This window comes from Urocitellus parryii, chromosome 1, assembly GCF_045843805.1.
Source record: "Urocitellus parryii isolate mUroPar1 chromosome 1, mUroPar1.hap1, whole genome shotgun sequence".
NCBI classification, from domain to species: Eukaryota; Metazoa; Chordata; class Mammalia; order Rodentia; family Sciuridae; genus Urocitellus; species Urocitellus parryii.
The window spans coordinates 239,591,637-239,609,932 of NC_135531.1; the positions used below are offsets into that span (position 1 = coordinate 239,591,637).

Below are 18,296 nucleotides of genomic sequence, written 5' to 3' on the forward strand. Positions count from 1 at the left end.
GAGTATGATTTGAACCATAGAAATAATGAAGGATCATTTGAGACAGAAAGGAGAAGTCAAAGCATGAAAATTTCATTAATATAGATTGGGCATTGGAAGAACAGTGCCATTAGATTCATTAAGAAGACTGAATTGTACTTCAGTACAATTGCCTGAATCAGAATGAATTGTACATAGGGGATTACCTAAAACTGTGTTTAGTTTCTTGTTGAGACGGGAATGGGAAATGAAAAGAATAGCTATAGCTAAACATGAAAGAATAGAGTAATATTAATTTATTCAGTATATTCATCCAAATATTAGCACCTTGAATAATCAAGGTAGAATAATTTTTATGTGGAGACTTTCTACTTGGATTATTTCAATTTCATTAGTCAGATATTTTGACTGAATCATTTCATGAAATACATCTAATATCTATTAAAAAAAAAGAGGTTAGGCTAGAGACTGATTCAAGATCTTGATCCCATGATTTTTATAGAAATAATTGTAGTATTAAACATCAAAATATTTAAGATATTTCTATTCCAGTCCAGTCATTTGCTTTTATGTTTACGTGACTATGCATACCAGGAATTGTGCCTACTGCTCTGCATGACTTTAAAAAGCGGGTAGGGGTAGGAAATAAGAAAGGTCTATAAGCAGGAGTAAAATGAGTACACAAATAAATATACATACAAAGCAAAGATAACAACTGAGCATTGTCACATGAATCGTAAGACTCCAGAGAGCAATGTCAATGTCCTTGACACCAAAGAAAGACATTTGAATCAGCCTCTTTCCTCCAAGAGTTTAATGTTGGCATTACACGATAGGCCTATAACATGCACAAATATAGAGCTTCTTTAAAAATTATTTAACATAGAGACAAAAATGAAGTCTGCATACAATTAAGCAGGATGTTGTTTACATGTACAATAATACTAACTTGAAAAAGGCTAACTGTGGAAAATAATAACATGATAAGTTAAATATGAAAAGTTCACATTTACTTCCATTTATTTCTGGAGAGGCAGGCTGAGGAGGCTTTTACTTTTTGTGTTCTTAAGAATTACTTGTTTTAAAAGACCCTCAACATGGGACCCCACTGAGTATCTGAATATAAAGAACATTGATAGGAATTAAAATCAGTTTCTATTTAAAAGCATGCAAATTCAGAAAGTTTAGCAGTGACCTATCTCATTCTTCTATCAGAAGATCGTGATTTGGGCCTTCTTTTTATCTTCACCCAGAATTGGCTACATTTGAAAAGCTATTGCAGCTGTGTTGGATACTGCTGAAAATTCCAAAGTCTGACTCACATGACAAATTATATTTGATAGAGAGTCTAGTGGGATTTGCAGAGTGGAACTTCGATCTCAATAATAATTAAGTTAACTGAAGACCCTACAGGGAACTCCTGAACTCCAACAAGATGCTGCATCCCAGCCTCACTCAATCTTGCAAAATTTATAATGTAATCACACCATTCAAAGATGAGTCATTGTGTTAAGTGGAAAGATGCATTTTAATTTTCTATGATTTTTCAAATTAAAACAATAATGATGATCGCAAAGCTACCAATGAAACACAAGTATATGAAGACTTCGTTCAGGAAAAAACATGCATGTCAGAAAGCTTCACAAATAAAATAATTCAAAATGCCTATCAGTTTTCATTTCAGTGATCAAAAGTCTATGAATTAAATAACAGTTTTCTATCTATATAAGAGGAAACTCAGATGTTTATCCACTTCTGTGAAGGAAGATTGACAAAACAAATACAATTACACTGCAAACATTTAAGGCTATTCCTGAAAATTTTGTTTGCTCAATTTTTGTCAATCTTTAAAATATTTACATGTATATTTATTTATATTATAGCATATAAACACACACACGTACACCAACACATATAAACACATATGCAAACTCTTTCAATTTCCTAAGATTGTACTTCATCACTGAGTATAAATTCATGAGCATTTACTTACAACTACTTAAATTTTACTTAAATATAGCTTTGACAATTATTAAAGATAAACAATAAGACAGAAATCAGGAAAATAGTGATCTTTTAAAAATTGATCATTAACTCTATAGTTTCTATCCACCCTTTTACAATGCCCTGTTAGGAAAAAAAATACTAAATTATGTGCCCAATTTTTAAATTGCATAAAAAATATCATTACCATGATCAGTGACTAATCCAAGTGGAAAATACTGTAAAAAAAAAAAAGGTTTTGGAAAGTGTGCTATTTAATTCTAATTCCAATGAGTAATTTTGAGTGTCTCATAACCTCTTTGAACTTTCTATTCAATGTTGGGGTAATATTCAGCTGTCAACTACAAAGACAGAAATACTGAGTCTTAGGTTTAACAACCTAAAGACCAGATTGGAATAGAGATAGTAAGCATTTCCAAACAGATTGCTTTGTGGCACACAATTTTATAGAAAGTCAAGGAAATGCGTCTCTTGTACAAAAGTGAAATTTCTAGGGTAAAAAGAAATGATTATTAATATAAGAACAAAAATAATAGAACCCTGGGTACTAAGAGGAAAATAAAGAGAAGGGTCTTGAAGATTTGGTCATAGTAATCATTCAAATACTCAATGGTCATGTCCCACAAATTCTTGTTGTCATGTCCCAAAGTCATTTTCACTTAATTAGAAATATCTATGGCTATATAAGTCCCTCAACTACAGCATGATTTTTTTTTCACTTTGCACATACTAGTGTTTGTTTTAATGTTTGTTTAAATTATTTTAAAATGAATACAGCTCTTCACTGGGCGAGGTGGTGCATGCCTGAAATCCCACCCACTAGGGAGACTGAAGTAGGAAGGTCACAAGTTCCAGACCTGCTTGGGCAACTTAGGGAGACCATGTCTCAAAATGAAAAATGAAAAGGGTTGGGGATGCAGCTCATTGTTAAAACGCCCCTGGATTCAATCTCCAGCACAGCAAACAAAAAGAATACAGCTCTCCAAATATGGTTCCACCCATGAAGATTCAACTCCCTAGGAATAACAAAAAAAAAAAAAAAAAGTTTTACACTATATCCTATGATTGTATTGGTAATTATGCTAATCTAGTCTGTAATCATACTATGAATTTATGTATTTTGAAATGAATATAATCACAGGTACATTTTAAAGGACAGTACAGTTACATGAAATATAGGAAATGTCCATAAAAATAAAGCATCTCCTTAGCTTAGGGAAAAAAAGAAAAACAGACATAAAGCAGGCCAACCAAGGAGGAAACTTCTGCTTCATGTGTTTTTCATAGTGGAGATAATTGATTTTCTTATTGCTATTGTAGAGAGCACTGCTGACATTCACTGGCCTACTGAGTTCATCACAGCTGTGCTAATGCAGCTCTCCTAAACTCCACTTTCCACTGAGCTGGAAGACTTGAATTTTTGGTTGATAATCTGCCACACCCTTACTGTGCCTCATCATTTCAGCCACTCTCTTTGTTGAAAAGATAGCTAGATTAAGCAGTGCTTTGGTTGGTGTAGCTATTTAGATTTGTGTTAAACTTTCAGATGCAACCAAGAGATCAAAATGACATGTTTATGAATCCTGGTTAACAGTAGTAAAGTCAAGGAGGTATAGAAAAAATATCTGTGTCTAGATTACATCAGCTGCTGGGTTGCGAAATAGGAATCACCAATGTTCCACCCAGTTGTAACACCAATTCAGATCCACACCCATCAATCACTGTATTAAGAAACACTTTTACAGAGGAGAAGGAATAGAATCTGGGATGCAGAATACCAAGGGCCCCTATGTAGGACATTTAAATATTTTCAAAGTAGTAAAGAATGATAAATCAGAAAATCTGTAGAATGATTTCTCTAGCTCCCCACTATAAACCTTAACAATACAACAATGCTTCCATCTGCAAAATATCAGCTAACTTTCCTTAATGAGCATATCAATCAGGAATTTTACTTGTATATATAAAGCTTTTAGTTAAATGGCTAGACAAAGGAAGACATTTGGGAAAAACTAAACATGGAATAGTAAGTTTATATGCCATACCTGCAATAAAGTATAAAAGGTATATTTTTTAAGTGGCATTTATGATTTTTCACACTGGAAAATTTCATTGGCCATCTAACCAAAACAGAAAAATCTCTTTAATATAGATCTATGACATTTTTATTCAGATAGCAGACTCCATAAGAAAAAGTAATCACATTTCTGAATTTGAACACAAGAGAAATTTATCAAAGTATCGGATGGAGATGATCGGATGATGCTTATGACAATCTTTTCTCCCAATATCTCTACCATGATCCAGTAAAAAAGCTTATGTTTATGACCATTTCAATAGTTACTGTATTTCCCCTCAAGCAGCAACCCTCTAATTTAAAAACAGAATATGCACAAGAGTTGGTTTTGTTCTAGATATCTCCATGTAGATCATGTCATCTACATTGGCATATCTTGGTTTGTGCTCCCCACGACAAAAATATAAGGAAGCAAGTGTACTGTTGCCCATGCTTATAAAATTTATGGTGTCTGTATGTGTCTGTGTGTATATTAAAAATTGAGTAAATATCAAGTACCATGAATTAGGAGAAAGAGATGAAAAGAGATTTAAAAGACATGGTTTCCCTAAGGAAGAAATTTTTGAGCTGGGTCACTGTGAATTGACTTCCCTGAGTTGGTGTAAGATAGGAAGAATTTCATGTGCTCATGCATGGATGTGGGCATGGTTAAGTTAACATGAAAATTAAATGCAGATGACTTTGATGAGAGTTGAAATGCCCAGTATAGATTACAGAGATGAATTAAGGAATAATGGACTGAGTATTACGGTGTCAATAAACATCTTGATTATTTAGAAATATCTTAATACTGTAAACAAGCATATCTTTTCCTTCAGAAATTTATCAAAGATCTATAAATGGTGTTTACCCATCTTTAAAGTACATTTCAGAAATTACTCCTTAGGCAGATTCAGAAATATATTAAAAAATCTATGTTATTAGGACCTGGAAAGTATACATATAATAATCTAAATCTTGAAATATATGTATATATATATATATATATATATATATATATATATATATACACTAAACTTTATACCAATGCAGGCAAAATGAGAATTTTTTCTTGTACTCTTACTATTCCATGTGATAAACTCTTTCTTTTTCAGTTTTTTTAGAAAGTCAAGACATGAAAAGTCTGAATTTTTCTCAAGAAAAATTTGTTCTAGCTTTCCCCAAACAGCATATAAATTGGAAATCTCACAAAAAAGCACTCAGACTTGCTAAAGAAATTTGTGAGAACTAAAAACTGCTGTAGATTAGTATCTAGCTGTTAGGATTCCCTTCAAACATAGTTCAGATACTTAGTCCTTTGACAGGGTGGGTGGATGAGTGAAAAAAAGCAAACAGATGCATTTCTTCTAGCTAATCTCTTACAGTTCCCTATTTAAATTGAGTTAGGGTAGATTCTGGCAAAATCTCAATATCAAAATCTTCTAGGAAGATAAAGTTTGCAAAATTATTCATGCCTGAGAATGTTTCAGGCAATTTCTCAAAAATTTGCAGTTGTTAATGTTAAAAGGAGGAATAAACATACAGTGAGAATTCTCATACTATAAACACAAAGCAAAGCATTTCCATATATGTTCATAAGTTCACAAACGTGTATGTAAGGCTAAAGTATGTAACATACATAAGCAGATGCACACGAGCTCCAGATGTGCTATTTTTCTAACTCTGTGGGTTCTGTCCTCTATAAGAGAAAAAGAAATATTAATCATTTCTTTTACTGCTAAGGGGATGGGTGCTGCTCTCATATTTCAGAAAGGGGCTGGAAAGTGAGGGAAGCCAAACTTTTTCCTATTTAAGGCCAGAGCAAAGGAATCTCAGTGGCTGAGTTTTATGACGGGCCTGGTGCTGAAGGGCAGGGAACAACTGATGGTGCTACTTTGAACTGCTTTTCTTTTCTCCTTTTTGCACAAAGAGTCTCATGTCTGATATTTAGACATGATGAGCTTTGTGCAAAAGGGAACCTGGTTACTTCTCGCTCTGCTTCATCCCACTGTTATTTTGGCGCAACAGGAATCGGGTGAGTAGGTATTGATTCCAAGAAACTTTCTGAGGTTTTCGTCTTTATTTCTTACAAAGAAGTATAAAGGGGAAAATCAGCCTCCTGAAAGATTTCTCTATGAACTCTCAATTGTGACATGTTAACCTGAGCATAATTTTGCTTTTTACATTTGTTCAAAAGAATAACATCATGTTTGTATTTAGAAGTTCTCTATGCATAAAATAAAGATTTTCTTGTACTAACTTGTTTTCATGTTTAAGGTACTGGAAACTTTTAAAAATGGTTTTAAAAGGCTTTCCTCCTGGACTGTTAATGGCTTGGAATGCTTCCCTCTGCAGTCTGGAAGTTATTGGTTTCTTGTAATAATTTTATGTTCTCCTTTGTATGCTGGATTCTTTGTAAGGATAGAATGTTGAGTATTGTTTCCTCAATAAGATAAGACACTTTAAAAATAGCATGCATTAAGACTAGTCTAAAGGAAGTTATTATGAATCATTAAAATAGTTTAATATATTTCTGTAAAGTGGTAACAACAGAATATCTGTCAATGTTCCTGAAATGGGTTCAGAGAGGTAAAAAGTTTCAACGTTCCTGATTTTATTGTTTCAAGCACTTGAGTAGTTGATCAATCCATATCTTCTAATAGTTTATGGTTACAGATCTAGTATTTCCTGCATGTTCTGTATTTTGGCTGCACTTATATTAATGAAGAGAATACTTTAAAAAGTGTTTTCCACAGGAATGTTTTGACTTTTCTACAAACAAAGTAAAGACCATTAAAGTTTGCCTTCAAAAAACAGATTGACTATATTTTTCCAATATTTGCATATAGAAAGTTTAGATGTTTTAAACACTCATTATTTATGTGAAATGTTTTTGTAAATTTGTATGTTCCTTATAGCCATGAAAATACTGAACCAATTAATTGAAATAACCACTTCAATATTAAACTTAAAGATAACTAGACAAAATCATTAGTTAACAAATTTTCTTTACATATAAACATGTTTATTTTTTAATCTATAGTTTTTGCGATTAGTGTATAAGAAAAATTGTTTTTGATTTGTGATATCAAATATGTTTAGTATCTTCAAAATAATATATGCAAATGTGGGTGGAGGGAAATACCCAATGACAGTTCATTAGTTATATCATCCATGGCCACAGAAGAAGAGGAACACCCATATTCCTTGTTCCTTAGCCCCTCTCTCCCTTCCTTTTCCCTCCTCCTTGTCTCTCCACCCCTTTTGGCTCCTTAAGACATCCTCTGCCTTTTCCTTCCTCACTCATCACCCCACCCCCATTCTAGGCACAGCCCATCTCTCTTCATTGTTGCCTTCCCTTCCTCTCTCACTCCCTCCCTATCCCCATGAGAGCACCTCTTCCTCCATCTCTTCTCTCCCCTTGTCTCCTCATCCTTTCTCTCAAGCACTCCATTTTCTTTCCTTTCCTATCATTCCTCCCTTTCCCTTCCTATTCTGTCCCTCCTAGAAGATTCTACAAGTCTCAGTCCTCCCCTACGATAAGAAATAATTAATAGACCCCACCCCAACAAAGATTTTCACCTATTTTCTAAAGTTATTAATTTCTACTGATTTCTGGAGGAAACATCACAGAGTTCTCGCTCACTGACAAGACTACAAACTTGGGTTTGAGTTCAAAAGATCAGTTAACAATTTGTAATTAGCTAATGATTATAAGAGCTATGAGATATAAGCACTATGCTGTTTTCTTCTGAACTTTAGGAAGAAAAGGAGTGCTTGATACGTACATTGCCTTCACATCACATAAGTTCTTTTTGTTCACCTCTTTACATTTGTGTGCTCTTAAAAGAAGATGGGAGGGACTTTGTTTAACTTCATTGTTTGTGTCATGAAAAAAAGTTTAGATGCTTTAAGACACTGTGACTTATGTTTCTTATAGGTTTTATAAGAAAAACCTGCTGATGGATAAGCTTTGGGGAGGTTACAGGAGGTGGCTGAATACATAGCACACTGGGAGTACCCTGTAGCGCTGGGGTGGGGGTGTCTTGCAAATGCCCAGCTACACCAGGAACAGCACAGCGCTGAAGCACACGAACTGTGGTCTACTCTGAGGTTTTGGGAGCATTAAAAAAAAAAAAAAAAGTCTTAACAAAGAATTTTGGTCTTTTTACAAATTTGTGAAAGATTTATTTTATACATGTGCTTTATTCCAGCAATGGAAAAACGTGATCTGTTTTATATTTCTTGTGGTTTATAAACATGCCAAGCTTTAGGTGCAAACACGCGCCATCTAGCGGCTGATGGAGGCACCACTTACATAACCAAAATCAGTATACAGGGAACTCAGCATTTTATAGTGAGATTTGAAAATATCATATGTGTGAATTTTAAGTATTAAACATTGTTTCTTAAATAGATGAAATGTTACCAATAAAATATAGCCAAATACACACAAACAATGGTGACAATATTTAAAGACATTGGAAATAAAATTTGTGGACCATTTCCACATTTTTACATTTGACTTTTTAAAAATATTTTTTCACTTTCAGAGACTCTGATGTAACCCTTTCTTGACATAAGTATTTTACTCACTGCTTATTAGATATGTAGATAGATGTAGAGATAAATATTACTAATTAATACTGTTTCATTCAGGCAGGGACAGAAACAGTTGTAATCCAGTGTGTTCTTTGAATTGTTAAATTTTTCTACAGTAATAATTTGACTAAAAGGAGTTGTGAACCTTTATATGTTTATATATTTCAAAAATAGAGATTCAGTTTCTCATTTCACATCATGATAATCTATTTTCCATTATGCTTAAAGAAAAAAAATTGTAACTGATCAGTTACCATTCAAGTTTTCTGACTTGTGCTGTCCTTATTATTAAACATACTTAACTGATAAAAAAAACAGAGTAGCATTAATTCACAAGAAACAATTGTACCTTAAAAGAACCTCTCTTTTTACATAATTGTTCTCAAATCTGTGTCATTCATCTCACATGGGTCTAGTACTTTAGTTGAGTTCATGAAATTAGGTAATGACAGAGTTAAGACTAGAACCAAAATCCTGTTAAACTTGGAGGACACAAAGCATAAATTTAAAATACCTGAACTCTCTTATTTTAGTAATTGTTTTCACTGAAGAGAGATACGAAAAAATAGTACATGGCCCTAAAAAAATAGTTGAGTTAGTATATTTATAAAGGTGAAAAGGGATAGGTACTTCTATGTTTAGTATTTAACTTTGAACTGGTAAAACTGTTTTTTTTTTTTTTTAAGAAGAGACTCAGAGTTTATGCTTTAACCAGAAATTATCATGGTCCTGTGAAAAATGTACATTAGTAGTAAATAAAGAATTATTGAAAGTAAATTTTTGTGGGTTTTGCTCATGATACCTTGCATTTCTTTACTCCTTCCAGAATACTCGACATCAGATAATCTGAAGGCCTGTATGTAAATAGGTATCTTTGCTTCAATTCAAAACATATAAAAGATCAAAGCCTTTGCAGCAATGCAGAGAAAGAAGGAAAGACTGAGAGAATAAAATGCCTTTTAACTAATTCAGATTCCTGGGTTGATGTCTTATTCATAGATTCATTTTTAAAATTTTCAACTATTCTCTGTGATTTTACCAGAATTATAGTTGAGACTAAAAGATAGTTCCTCATGAAAGCCATTATTCCACACCTACAGAGTCTTATGCCAAGTCTTGAGCTGTCACTCAGAGGAGAGTACCATCTATCAAAACTCCATGATTTCCATTGTGGATGTTGTTGCTTTTGTGCAGAGTTCCAAAGATTATGTAGGCAGTTCTTTCATTTTGTAACATCAAGTGATATCACCACCTTGAAGTGATTAAAGTGGATTGCTTATGAGCTAAAGCTTTAAAGATGAAAGATGTTATTACTTTTGCTAGACAAGGGGAACATTTGTAAAGTTTCCAGGTCTACAATAAGTTTCTGGAAACATCTCAGTGAATTGTTTTCTATAAAACAGTTTCCCTAGGGACTTTTCTTTTTAGCTCAGTCCCATCATTTGCCACACTCAGAAAACTAAGTTGCATGGTGTTTTTAAAAGTCCAGAATTTTCAGCAGGGAAACTTTGCCTGTTTCATGTCAAGATGACAATGGAAAAAGTGAGTTCGCTTTTCTTACACAAATCATTTGTGAACAGCAATTCAGAGAGTTATATTAACCACTAGAATTTCTGTCTGTGCCTAATGAAAACATAGCAGAAGTGGATTCCTTTCAGATTAGCTAATAAAAGCCTTGTTTTTTTTCCATGACTGAGGTCAAACACTGCCATTTACATGCAGCCTTAATGAACAAAAAAGAAAAGTTCAAAGAGGACAAAAAGCTACCAAAAATAAAGGATCCAGAAATCCCTAAAAGTTAAATTTTCCTTGAAAACTAACATTGAGAAATTACTGCTTTGGAAAATGGTATGTGTTTTTCTGAAACTCTTTCCATCCCCCTAATGGTATTTTGTTGTGGAGGATTACAGATACTACAGTTCTTAAATAAATTAAAATCATAGAAACATTCTTTGGAGTTGTATGGTATGTTTTTAACGTCAGAGTATCATTCAGAGGAGAATTGTGATGAAGGTATATGTTCATTAACATGAACCACTTAGTAAGTAACTATATTTTCTGAAAATCAGCATCTTAGTAAGACAACCTGAATGTTTTTTTTCATTGGATGCAGAAACTTTGTCTATTTGTTATAGTTGTAATTGGAATCCTCCTTCTCTGTACGTAGTAAAATGGATGCTGTGCTTCTAAATCACATGTTGATCCTGTTGGTGGTCTGGATGCCATCAGGGTGGCCTTGGAGATATAACTTTTTTTCTTAAGGTCAAGAGAAATAAACAATAAAATTTAACTCCAGATGCTTGTTTTGAGACCAGAGAGAAAAGACATTATTCAGAGAAATATTACCTCTCAAAAAATCTGCTTTTTAGACTCTTATTTTAACCTTGCAGGATTTATAAACCACATGGGACAGAGTTTTGAAGCTTTCCTAGGTAATCCTTCCCAGTCTTTGAAAGCAGAAAGGGAATAGAATGCAATAGCTCAGAGTATTGAATGTAAGAGAAAGCCTTCCTAGATTAAAATTGTAGCTTTACCCTTGATGATGTAACCTTGGAGAAATTACTTACCATTTGTTTCAGCTTCTTCATCTGTAAAGTCAAGGTTATTGCAGGACTCATCTCATAGGGCCTTGATAGGATTAAGTCAAATGGATGTAAACCACTCAGAACAGTGCTTACAACATAGGAGATATTATAATATTCTGTCTGGTAATTCCAGTAGTAGTACTTGCAAGTAAAATGGTCTAAGAAAGAAATTACTTAGTGACTTAGTGGTAAGAAAGGTCAAATGTAAAATTTTTGCTATCAAAGTATAATTTAATTTTATATCAAAGTATAATTTAATTTGTCAACTGTAACAGAATAAATAGTATATTCTTCAATGCTTTCATATTTGACATTAAAATATATTACAGATACAATTGCTGATGATTAGATATAAGATACTTTTAGATTTCTACTATCTATTTTTACTTTAGGCAGAATAAAAAATTAATCAACATAAGAAAATTTTATTAGAAACACAAAATTATGTATCTATAAAGAATAAAGGAAACACCCAGAAATTACGATTCATAAAGTTTTGTTTCTTTTTTAAATTCTGATGGTGATAGAATAAGCAAAGTCTACCTTGACCATGAAAAATATAATTTTTAGATTGAAATTATCCATCTATATCATGTACATATTTTTTCTTCAGAATTTTTCTGTTAACTCATCTAACATATATGAATATAATATGTAAAATAAATATGTAAGCAGCAAAATAATTTCATAAAAATGTATATTTTCCAAACACTTGTGACATAATTTTAAAGAGAAATCAAACTTATTTCATTTAGATACTATATGAACTCCAAACACTCACATTTATAAAATATTCAAAAGTAATGGGAAAAAAATGTTATGGTAATTTACATATCACATCTGTAATTTTTAGTTTTCCAGATTGCACAGTACCTTTTCCCAGATGAGAATTCAGTAAGAAGAGGAAAAAAAGTCACTCATTGCTCAAATTAAATTACCTATTTGTTAAGAAGCTTCATGGAATATTATTTTTACTTCAAAATGGTATTGAGATAAGCATACATTGCATTATATTTTAGTTTAGTTATAAGACAAGTTTGCATGATTTAATATTAGAAAAATGGAAACAAAAAAGTTGGAGGTTTAAGTCTATTGAAATACATAAAATTATGTCATTGGCTTTATTTTTCTCTAAAGTTCCCAAACAGTGCTAGGAAAATAAAGAAGGTTAGAGTGAATTAAGATTAGAGTGAATCATTTTGTCTTATAATATAGATCTCTCAGTAAAGAGATGATTTAGTATAGTGCATCACTTGTGCAATTACAGGTAAATTTATTTCAGAAACTTACCTTTGAATAAGGAATAGAAATATCAAGTGACATGAGAGGTGGAGTTTTAAATTGCCAAATGGAACAGCAAGACTATCTTTAAACAACAACATTAAAGGAGGTAATTGTAAAATCTATTACCTTGTCCAGTAATAAAAATTAGAATGTTTACATTTTATTCAATATTTTTTCAAAAAATATTCAACTTATCTTTTATCAAAGTTACTCTGACAATAACTAAGAAAATGAGAAGACTTACTTCTGAATCTTATTTTCTATTCTATTTTTGAATAGTGTTAATAGCTACCAAAAGCATTTTATTCCACTTGAAGACAAAACATTCTTTTTCTTGGCTTTTCCATGATTTTTCCATGTACTGAGGGCCTAAGACATCTATATAAGAGGTTGAGCTTTTGGTAGCGTGTATTACTAACCATATATAGTCAGGCACAGAAATGACAAATTAGAAAAAGCTGTGCAATTCTGAAAAGAAAGATGGCTCTCCTAAAGGCAATTTCTTGAAAGGTTTTAAGTAGAAACTTGTGGTTGAACATCAGCCCTTTCTCTGTTTCTCCATTACCTTTTCAGTGGAAATTAAATGTTATGGTAGCAAGCAAGACTGTATTAATTTTTATGTTATTTTTTAAGCATGCCAAATTTATTTATTTATTTTTTTTTACTTAGAACAACATGACTTTCTAAAGTAAAACAAAGCATACACACATCATGTTAATTGTCATGAGCAGATCAAAAGAAAATGAACAGAGTTGATTTCCTAGAAGTTGAGAACAGAATGGTGGTTGCCAGGGGCTGGGAGAGGGGCAGGGGCCCAAGGAGAGGTGGTGAAGGGGAGATGAAGAAATGTTGACTGACCCATGGGTACTAAGCTACAGTTTAATGAAATAGGGTGTCTATAGATAACAACAGTGCACTGTACATTTTTAAAGAACTAGAAAGAATTTTAGAAGTTTTCACCATAAACAAATGATAAATGTTTGAGGTAATAAATATACTTAATTTAAATTAATAATAAAATAATGCATACAAGTATCAGAACATTAGATAGTACCCCATTGACATGTATAATTTCATGTTTTATCAATCTAAAATGAATTTGAAAATATGTTAAAAGAAGAAAACAATAAAAGTACTCTAAGATGATATTTATATTGAGGCTTAAATTTGGAAACAAGAAGCAAAATAATAATTTTTATATTATATAATTTTTATTTATATAACACTTGTGTTTAACCTAATTATAACAAATACATTTAAATTTTTAGTCAATATTTGTCTCTTTTATTTAATAGTTTTAACATGGAGAAGGAATTGGAGTAACTTTTCTAAATAGATCCTTTCTTCCTATTTAAAACTTCAATAAAACTACCATGTTGATTTTTCTTTTCTTTTCTTTCTTTTTTTTTTTTTTTTTCATTTATGAACTCTAGCCCACTCTGGGAAGTTGTAACACAAAATAAGAATGGGTTTTTAGACTTCTAGAATTGACCGAGAACTTTCCAGGTGATTCACAACTGTGTATCTAACTGTGACTCACTTTGTTTCTGCACAAATGTGTGGAAATGAGAAATAGACGCAATTTCATACTCCACAGAGTTTGCAGATACAGAGATCCTCCATTTTGGTGAACTTTTAGCTTAACCTTTAGACTCAAAGTATTTATGAATCTAAATTATTACTTCAAAAAGGCAGATGATGCCGGAGATACAAGAACTCCAAAAGGTGATCTTTGGGACTGTGTATAGTGTCAGCGGTGAAATCTCAGGACTACTGAAAGCTCTTTTGGTCAGTAGGCAACAACACAACATGTGATTTTAAAATACATGCCTCCTCTGAACCATGCCTTCTTCAGACCACATTTAATGTCCTTGGCTTTAAGAAAATAAAAATTTCACTGTCTCACAAAAGTGTTCAACAGTATATTGTTTAAAACTGCTTTTTTAGATGTTTTAAAACTTATTATTATTTATTCAATTATTGGCAAACTATCATAGTAATCTTCAAGAATTAAAGTTTGTATTTAACCACTATCCACACATAATGCTTCAAGAATTGAGACCAGGTTTAATTTTGACAGTTTCTAAGCTGATTCATTATTAATAGCAACTGAATCCAGGATCTTGCATATAATTAGGAATCGAGACTAAAATTTTGGTTGAGGCAAATTCTTTACCATTTTAAGCCACAAATACACACTGTCATGATTCGTATTTTTCCCTTTTATTTCTACTTATTCTTGCCAATATTTATTGTAAGAACATATCTCTCTTTCCCTCTCTTTCACTCCTCCTCCCTTCCTTTCTTCTCTCTCCCCCTCCTCTGCCATCACCACCACCACTTCCTTTTTGTGAATTGAAGACTTCTTTACATTCATATAGGGTATACAACATATTGCCATATAATATTGACCTACTAATGACAAACAGAGCTACCAGTGACATAGAGTGTATATAAGTTTTGTGAACGTCTTCCAGGAAATCTTGAAAGAGTTTTATACTGCCAAGATTAACTCATCTTTCCTAATTATTTATCAACTAAGTTAATAAAATATAGACGTTCTTTTGAGTTAGTAACAAAATCATCTTCTTAATTTAATGCTCCCATCTACTGTTAAACCCAAGAATAACAATTTGGATAGAAAGCTTATTTTCAATTGAACAATTAATGAATAAATAAATGTTTAAATGCTTGAAAGATATCCATGGAAAACATTTAAAAGAAGCCCAATAATATTTTTCATTTTAGTATAAATGAAATTAAAATATCTGTTATTTTAAAATTGACTATTTTAAGGAAAATTTCCTTTGTTGTGTCAATTTATGTTAATTAGCAGATTTGGTGTTTTAAGCAATCTCTCCTAGTCTTAGCAAATGATGTAGGAAAGATATGATTTTCTAATGAAAGGGAGAATACATTTGTTCCAAACTATCTCTACTTTGGGTGTTGTCAATAGCCATGACTGCATAACAAAAATAACATTGTACCCTGTAATTTACTCTCTACCTTTAGAGGATGGCTGCACCTATCTCGGTCAGACCTATGCAGCTCGAGATGTCTGGAAGCCGGAACCATGCCAAGTATGTGTCTGTGACGCAGGATTTGTTCTCTGCGATGACATACTATGTGATGAGGAAGCTTTAGACTGCCCCAACCCAGAAATCCCATTTGGAGAATGTTGTGCAATTTGCCCACCGAGTCCAGGACCTGTGAGTACCAAGAAATTTTGTACTTCTTCAAGATTCTGGTTAAAATACATGAATAGCTTCTACATAAGAGCTTCAAAAGAAATTTAAGTTATGTCTGTGCAATAGTCATTCCAGTATTATAAGTAAATGGCAATTTAAAGCATTTAACATGGTTTAACAAACAAACATGTAAATTGTGATGTAGTTCTTGGAAAATTGTTTCTATGTCTTGTTAAATCTGTATCTTTTCCATTTACTAGACTACCCGTCCTTCTCCTGGTCAAGGACGTCAAGGCCCCAAAGGAGATCGAGTAAGTATACATTCTTCAGGGGAATAAATTCATGTTATGATAATTATTTTCCATGTCCTTTCCATGTCCTTTTCAGATTTGAACTTTAATTAGTCAGACATTTTTCTTTAGTATTCCATATCTAAATAATGAGATAAAATGACAAACTAAAAATTCATAATTACTCATGTCAATATTCATATTGCCAAAAATTCATATAATGTCTTTATATATTATAATCAAATTATTCACAAATTTTGCATAAAAAGGCATTTATTCATTAGAAAAGATATCACTTGCACTGATTCCTAATGCCATAAAGCAGAGAAGCAAAAATATGATAATGATTCTTAATCACAAGATGTTTCACTCTTTTGGTTACTTTTATCCTTAATTTTTTTAGGGCCCTCCTGGTATTCCTGGGAGAAATGGTGAACCTGGTATCCCAGGGCAACCAGGTTCCCCTGGTTCTCCTGGCTCCCCTGGAATCTGTGAACCATGTCCTGGTGGTCAGGTAATGAATTATAGGACTAAAGATTCTCCTTAAAACAGAACCTAGTTTAGGAAAAATTAGAAAATCTTTATGTTTAGGAAAAATTAGAAAATCTTTATGAGTTTTAAAAAGAGTTTTCCAAAAAGCAATTCAGCAAGAAGCAAATAATATTGTCTAGCTTATTCTTATCCTGGTAGCCAAATAGAACCTATCTCTAGACCTGGAACAAAAATTAAAATAAGTTTCAAAAAATTCAATAAGTATATGATCATTTCTAATATTAGTTTTTTTCCCCCTGTAACAATGCTTAATTTGGGATACAACTATTAGGTGTATCTAACCATAAATCCAGAGATATAAATTTTATTTGTTTCATTAACTGTTTAGAAAAGTAATTTGACTTAACCAGTTTCCAGTACAAAATGAGAAGTTTGGATTTTATAATCTCAAGATTCTTTAAACTTCAAGTCTATGATTCTACGCAATGCTATAGATATTGCTTAGTAATAATGGTTTAAATGAGAGTATTTAAGATCGAAGAATTTGGGCATTAACATTGAATCTGTATTTAACAATTTAGTTGAAATATTCATGCATTATACAAGCAAGTGTTTTGTAGTATGTCTAATATCTAAAATTATAGAGAAACAGGACAAACAAGATAATTAGTATATACCACCTCTGTTGGCATGCAGAAGCCTTCTACCAGTGAAGAGTAGCTGTTGCCTGAACTTCTTCAAAGTGCTTTTGAAAATAACTGTGATCTATTTGTTAAAGTGAGCATGTTTCTCTAATCTCCGCTGCAGAACTATTCTCCCCAGTATGACTCTTATGACGTCAAGGCTGGAGGTTTAGGAGCAGGAGGTGGCTTTCCTGGTCCAGCTGTAAGTATAAATATTTCTCAGCATTTTAGAGTATTGTTTACCCTTCCAGTTTCTTAAATTTCAAATAATGTTCTAAAAATCTGGTATTTTGTGAACTTTTACAAAATAGCTTATCCTATTTTAAGGTTGTGAAAGAAGATGTTACATTATCTTGTTTCTTCTCTCAGTTTTTTCCTCATATATTTTCCTGCCAGGCCTGTAATTCCACTTCCTATATGACCACCTGAATGGGTAGGAGGTTCACCTGCTTACATGCTTCATGCTTGGGGCTCACACATTTTCTAATTTTTAATCAAATGTTGTCACATTTTGCTTCCACTTTTCATCTTTCTCACCCAAATTTTCAGTCTTATTTTTATATCTTTCATTCATTAAAGATTACTTTCTAGATAATAGTACGAGTAATGACTGTTCAATATCTCAATCTGCCTTGCCTCCAATTCTCAAAATCAAATAGAAATGTTACCAGAATTCATTGATTCTTTATACTCTACCTTAAATAATAATTATGTATGTGTACCTGAAGGACTTCCTCCAAGTAAATGACTTAGAGTTTTAATAGAAGAAAACAGCAAAAAGCTTTGAAACCTGGGCACCCATACACGATAACATACATGGTAACCCACAAAAAATGACCTTTGTTTAGAATAGCCTTTCAGGAGGATCAGTAATAGAGAAGGTTATGATTGTCATTGCAAGTATCTACCACAGGAGAGTAAATGGAATATGGCACTGAATTCTCTGGGATTGTAGAGGACTGCTGTCCAAATTACTGGACCTCATATCATGACTTCCAAAACAAGAAAACACAAACTTTTTACTGATCCAAGTGGCTTTTTTTTTTAAAAAAAAAAAAAAAAAGGCCCTTTTAGTGGGTAGAAAATAAGTTGCAAAAAGAATTTTTTACAAATCTGTAAAGTTTTAAGGGCTG

General features: G+C 32.4%; 1 protein-coding gene across 1 annotated transcript in view; it reads left to right on the top strand.

Moving 5' to 3' along the window:
* Nucleotides 1-5,894: 5,894 nt before the first annotated feature.
* Col3a1 (collagen type III alpha 1 chain) overlaps nucleotides 5,895-18,296 on the top strand; it is a 37,496-nt gene continuing 25,094 nt past the window's right edge. The window contains exons 1-5 of the mRNA XM_026389035.2: nucleotides 5,895-6,074; nucleotides 15,523-15,719; nucleotides 15,959-16,009; nucleotides 16,392-16,502; nucleotides 17,288-17,365. Coding sequence (XP_026244820.1) covers nucleotides 5,993-6,074; nucleotides 15,523-15,719; nucleotides 15,959-16,009; nucleotides 16,392-16,502; nucleotides 17,288-17,365 — 519 coding nt within the window. The 5' untranslated portion in view covers nucleotides 5,895-5,992. The remainder of the gene's footprint in view (nucleotides 6,075-15,522; nucleotides 15,720-15,958; nucleotides 16,010-16,391; nucleotides 16,503-17,287; nucleotides 17,366-18,296) is intronic.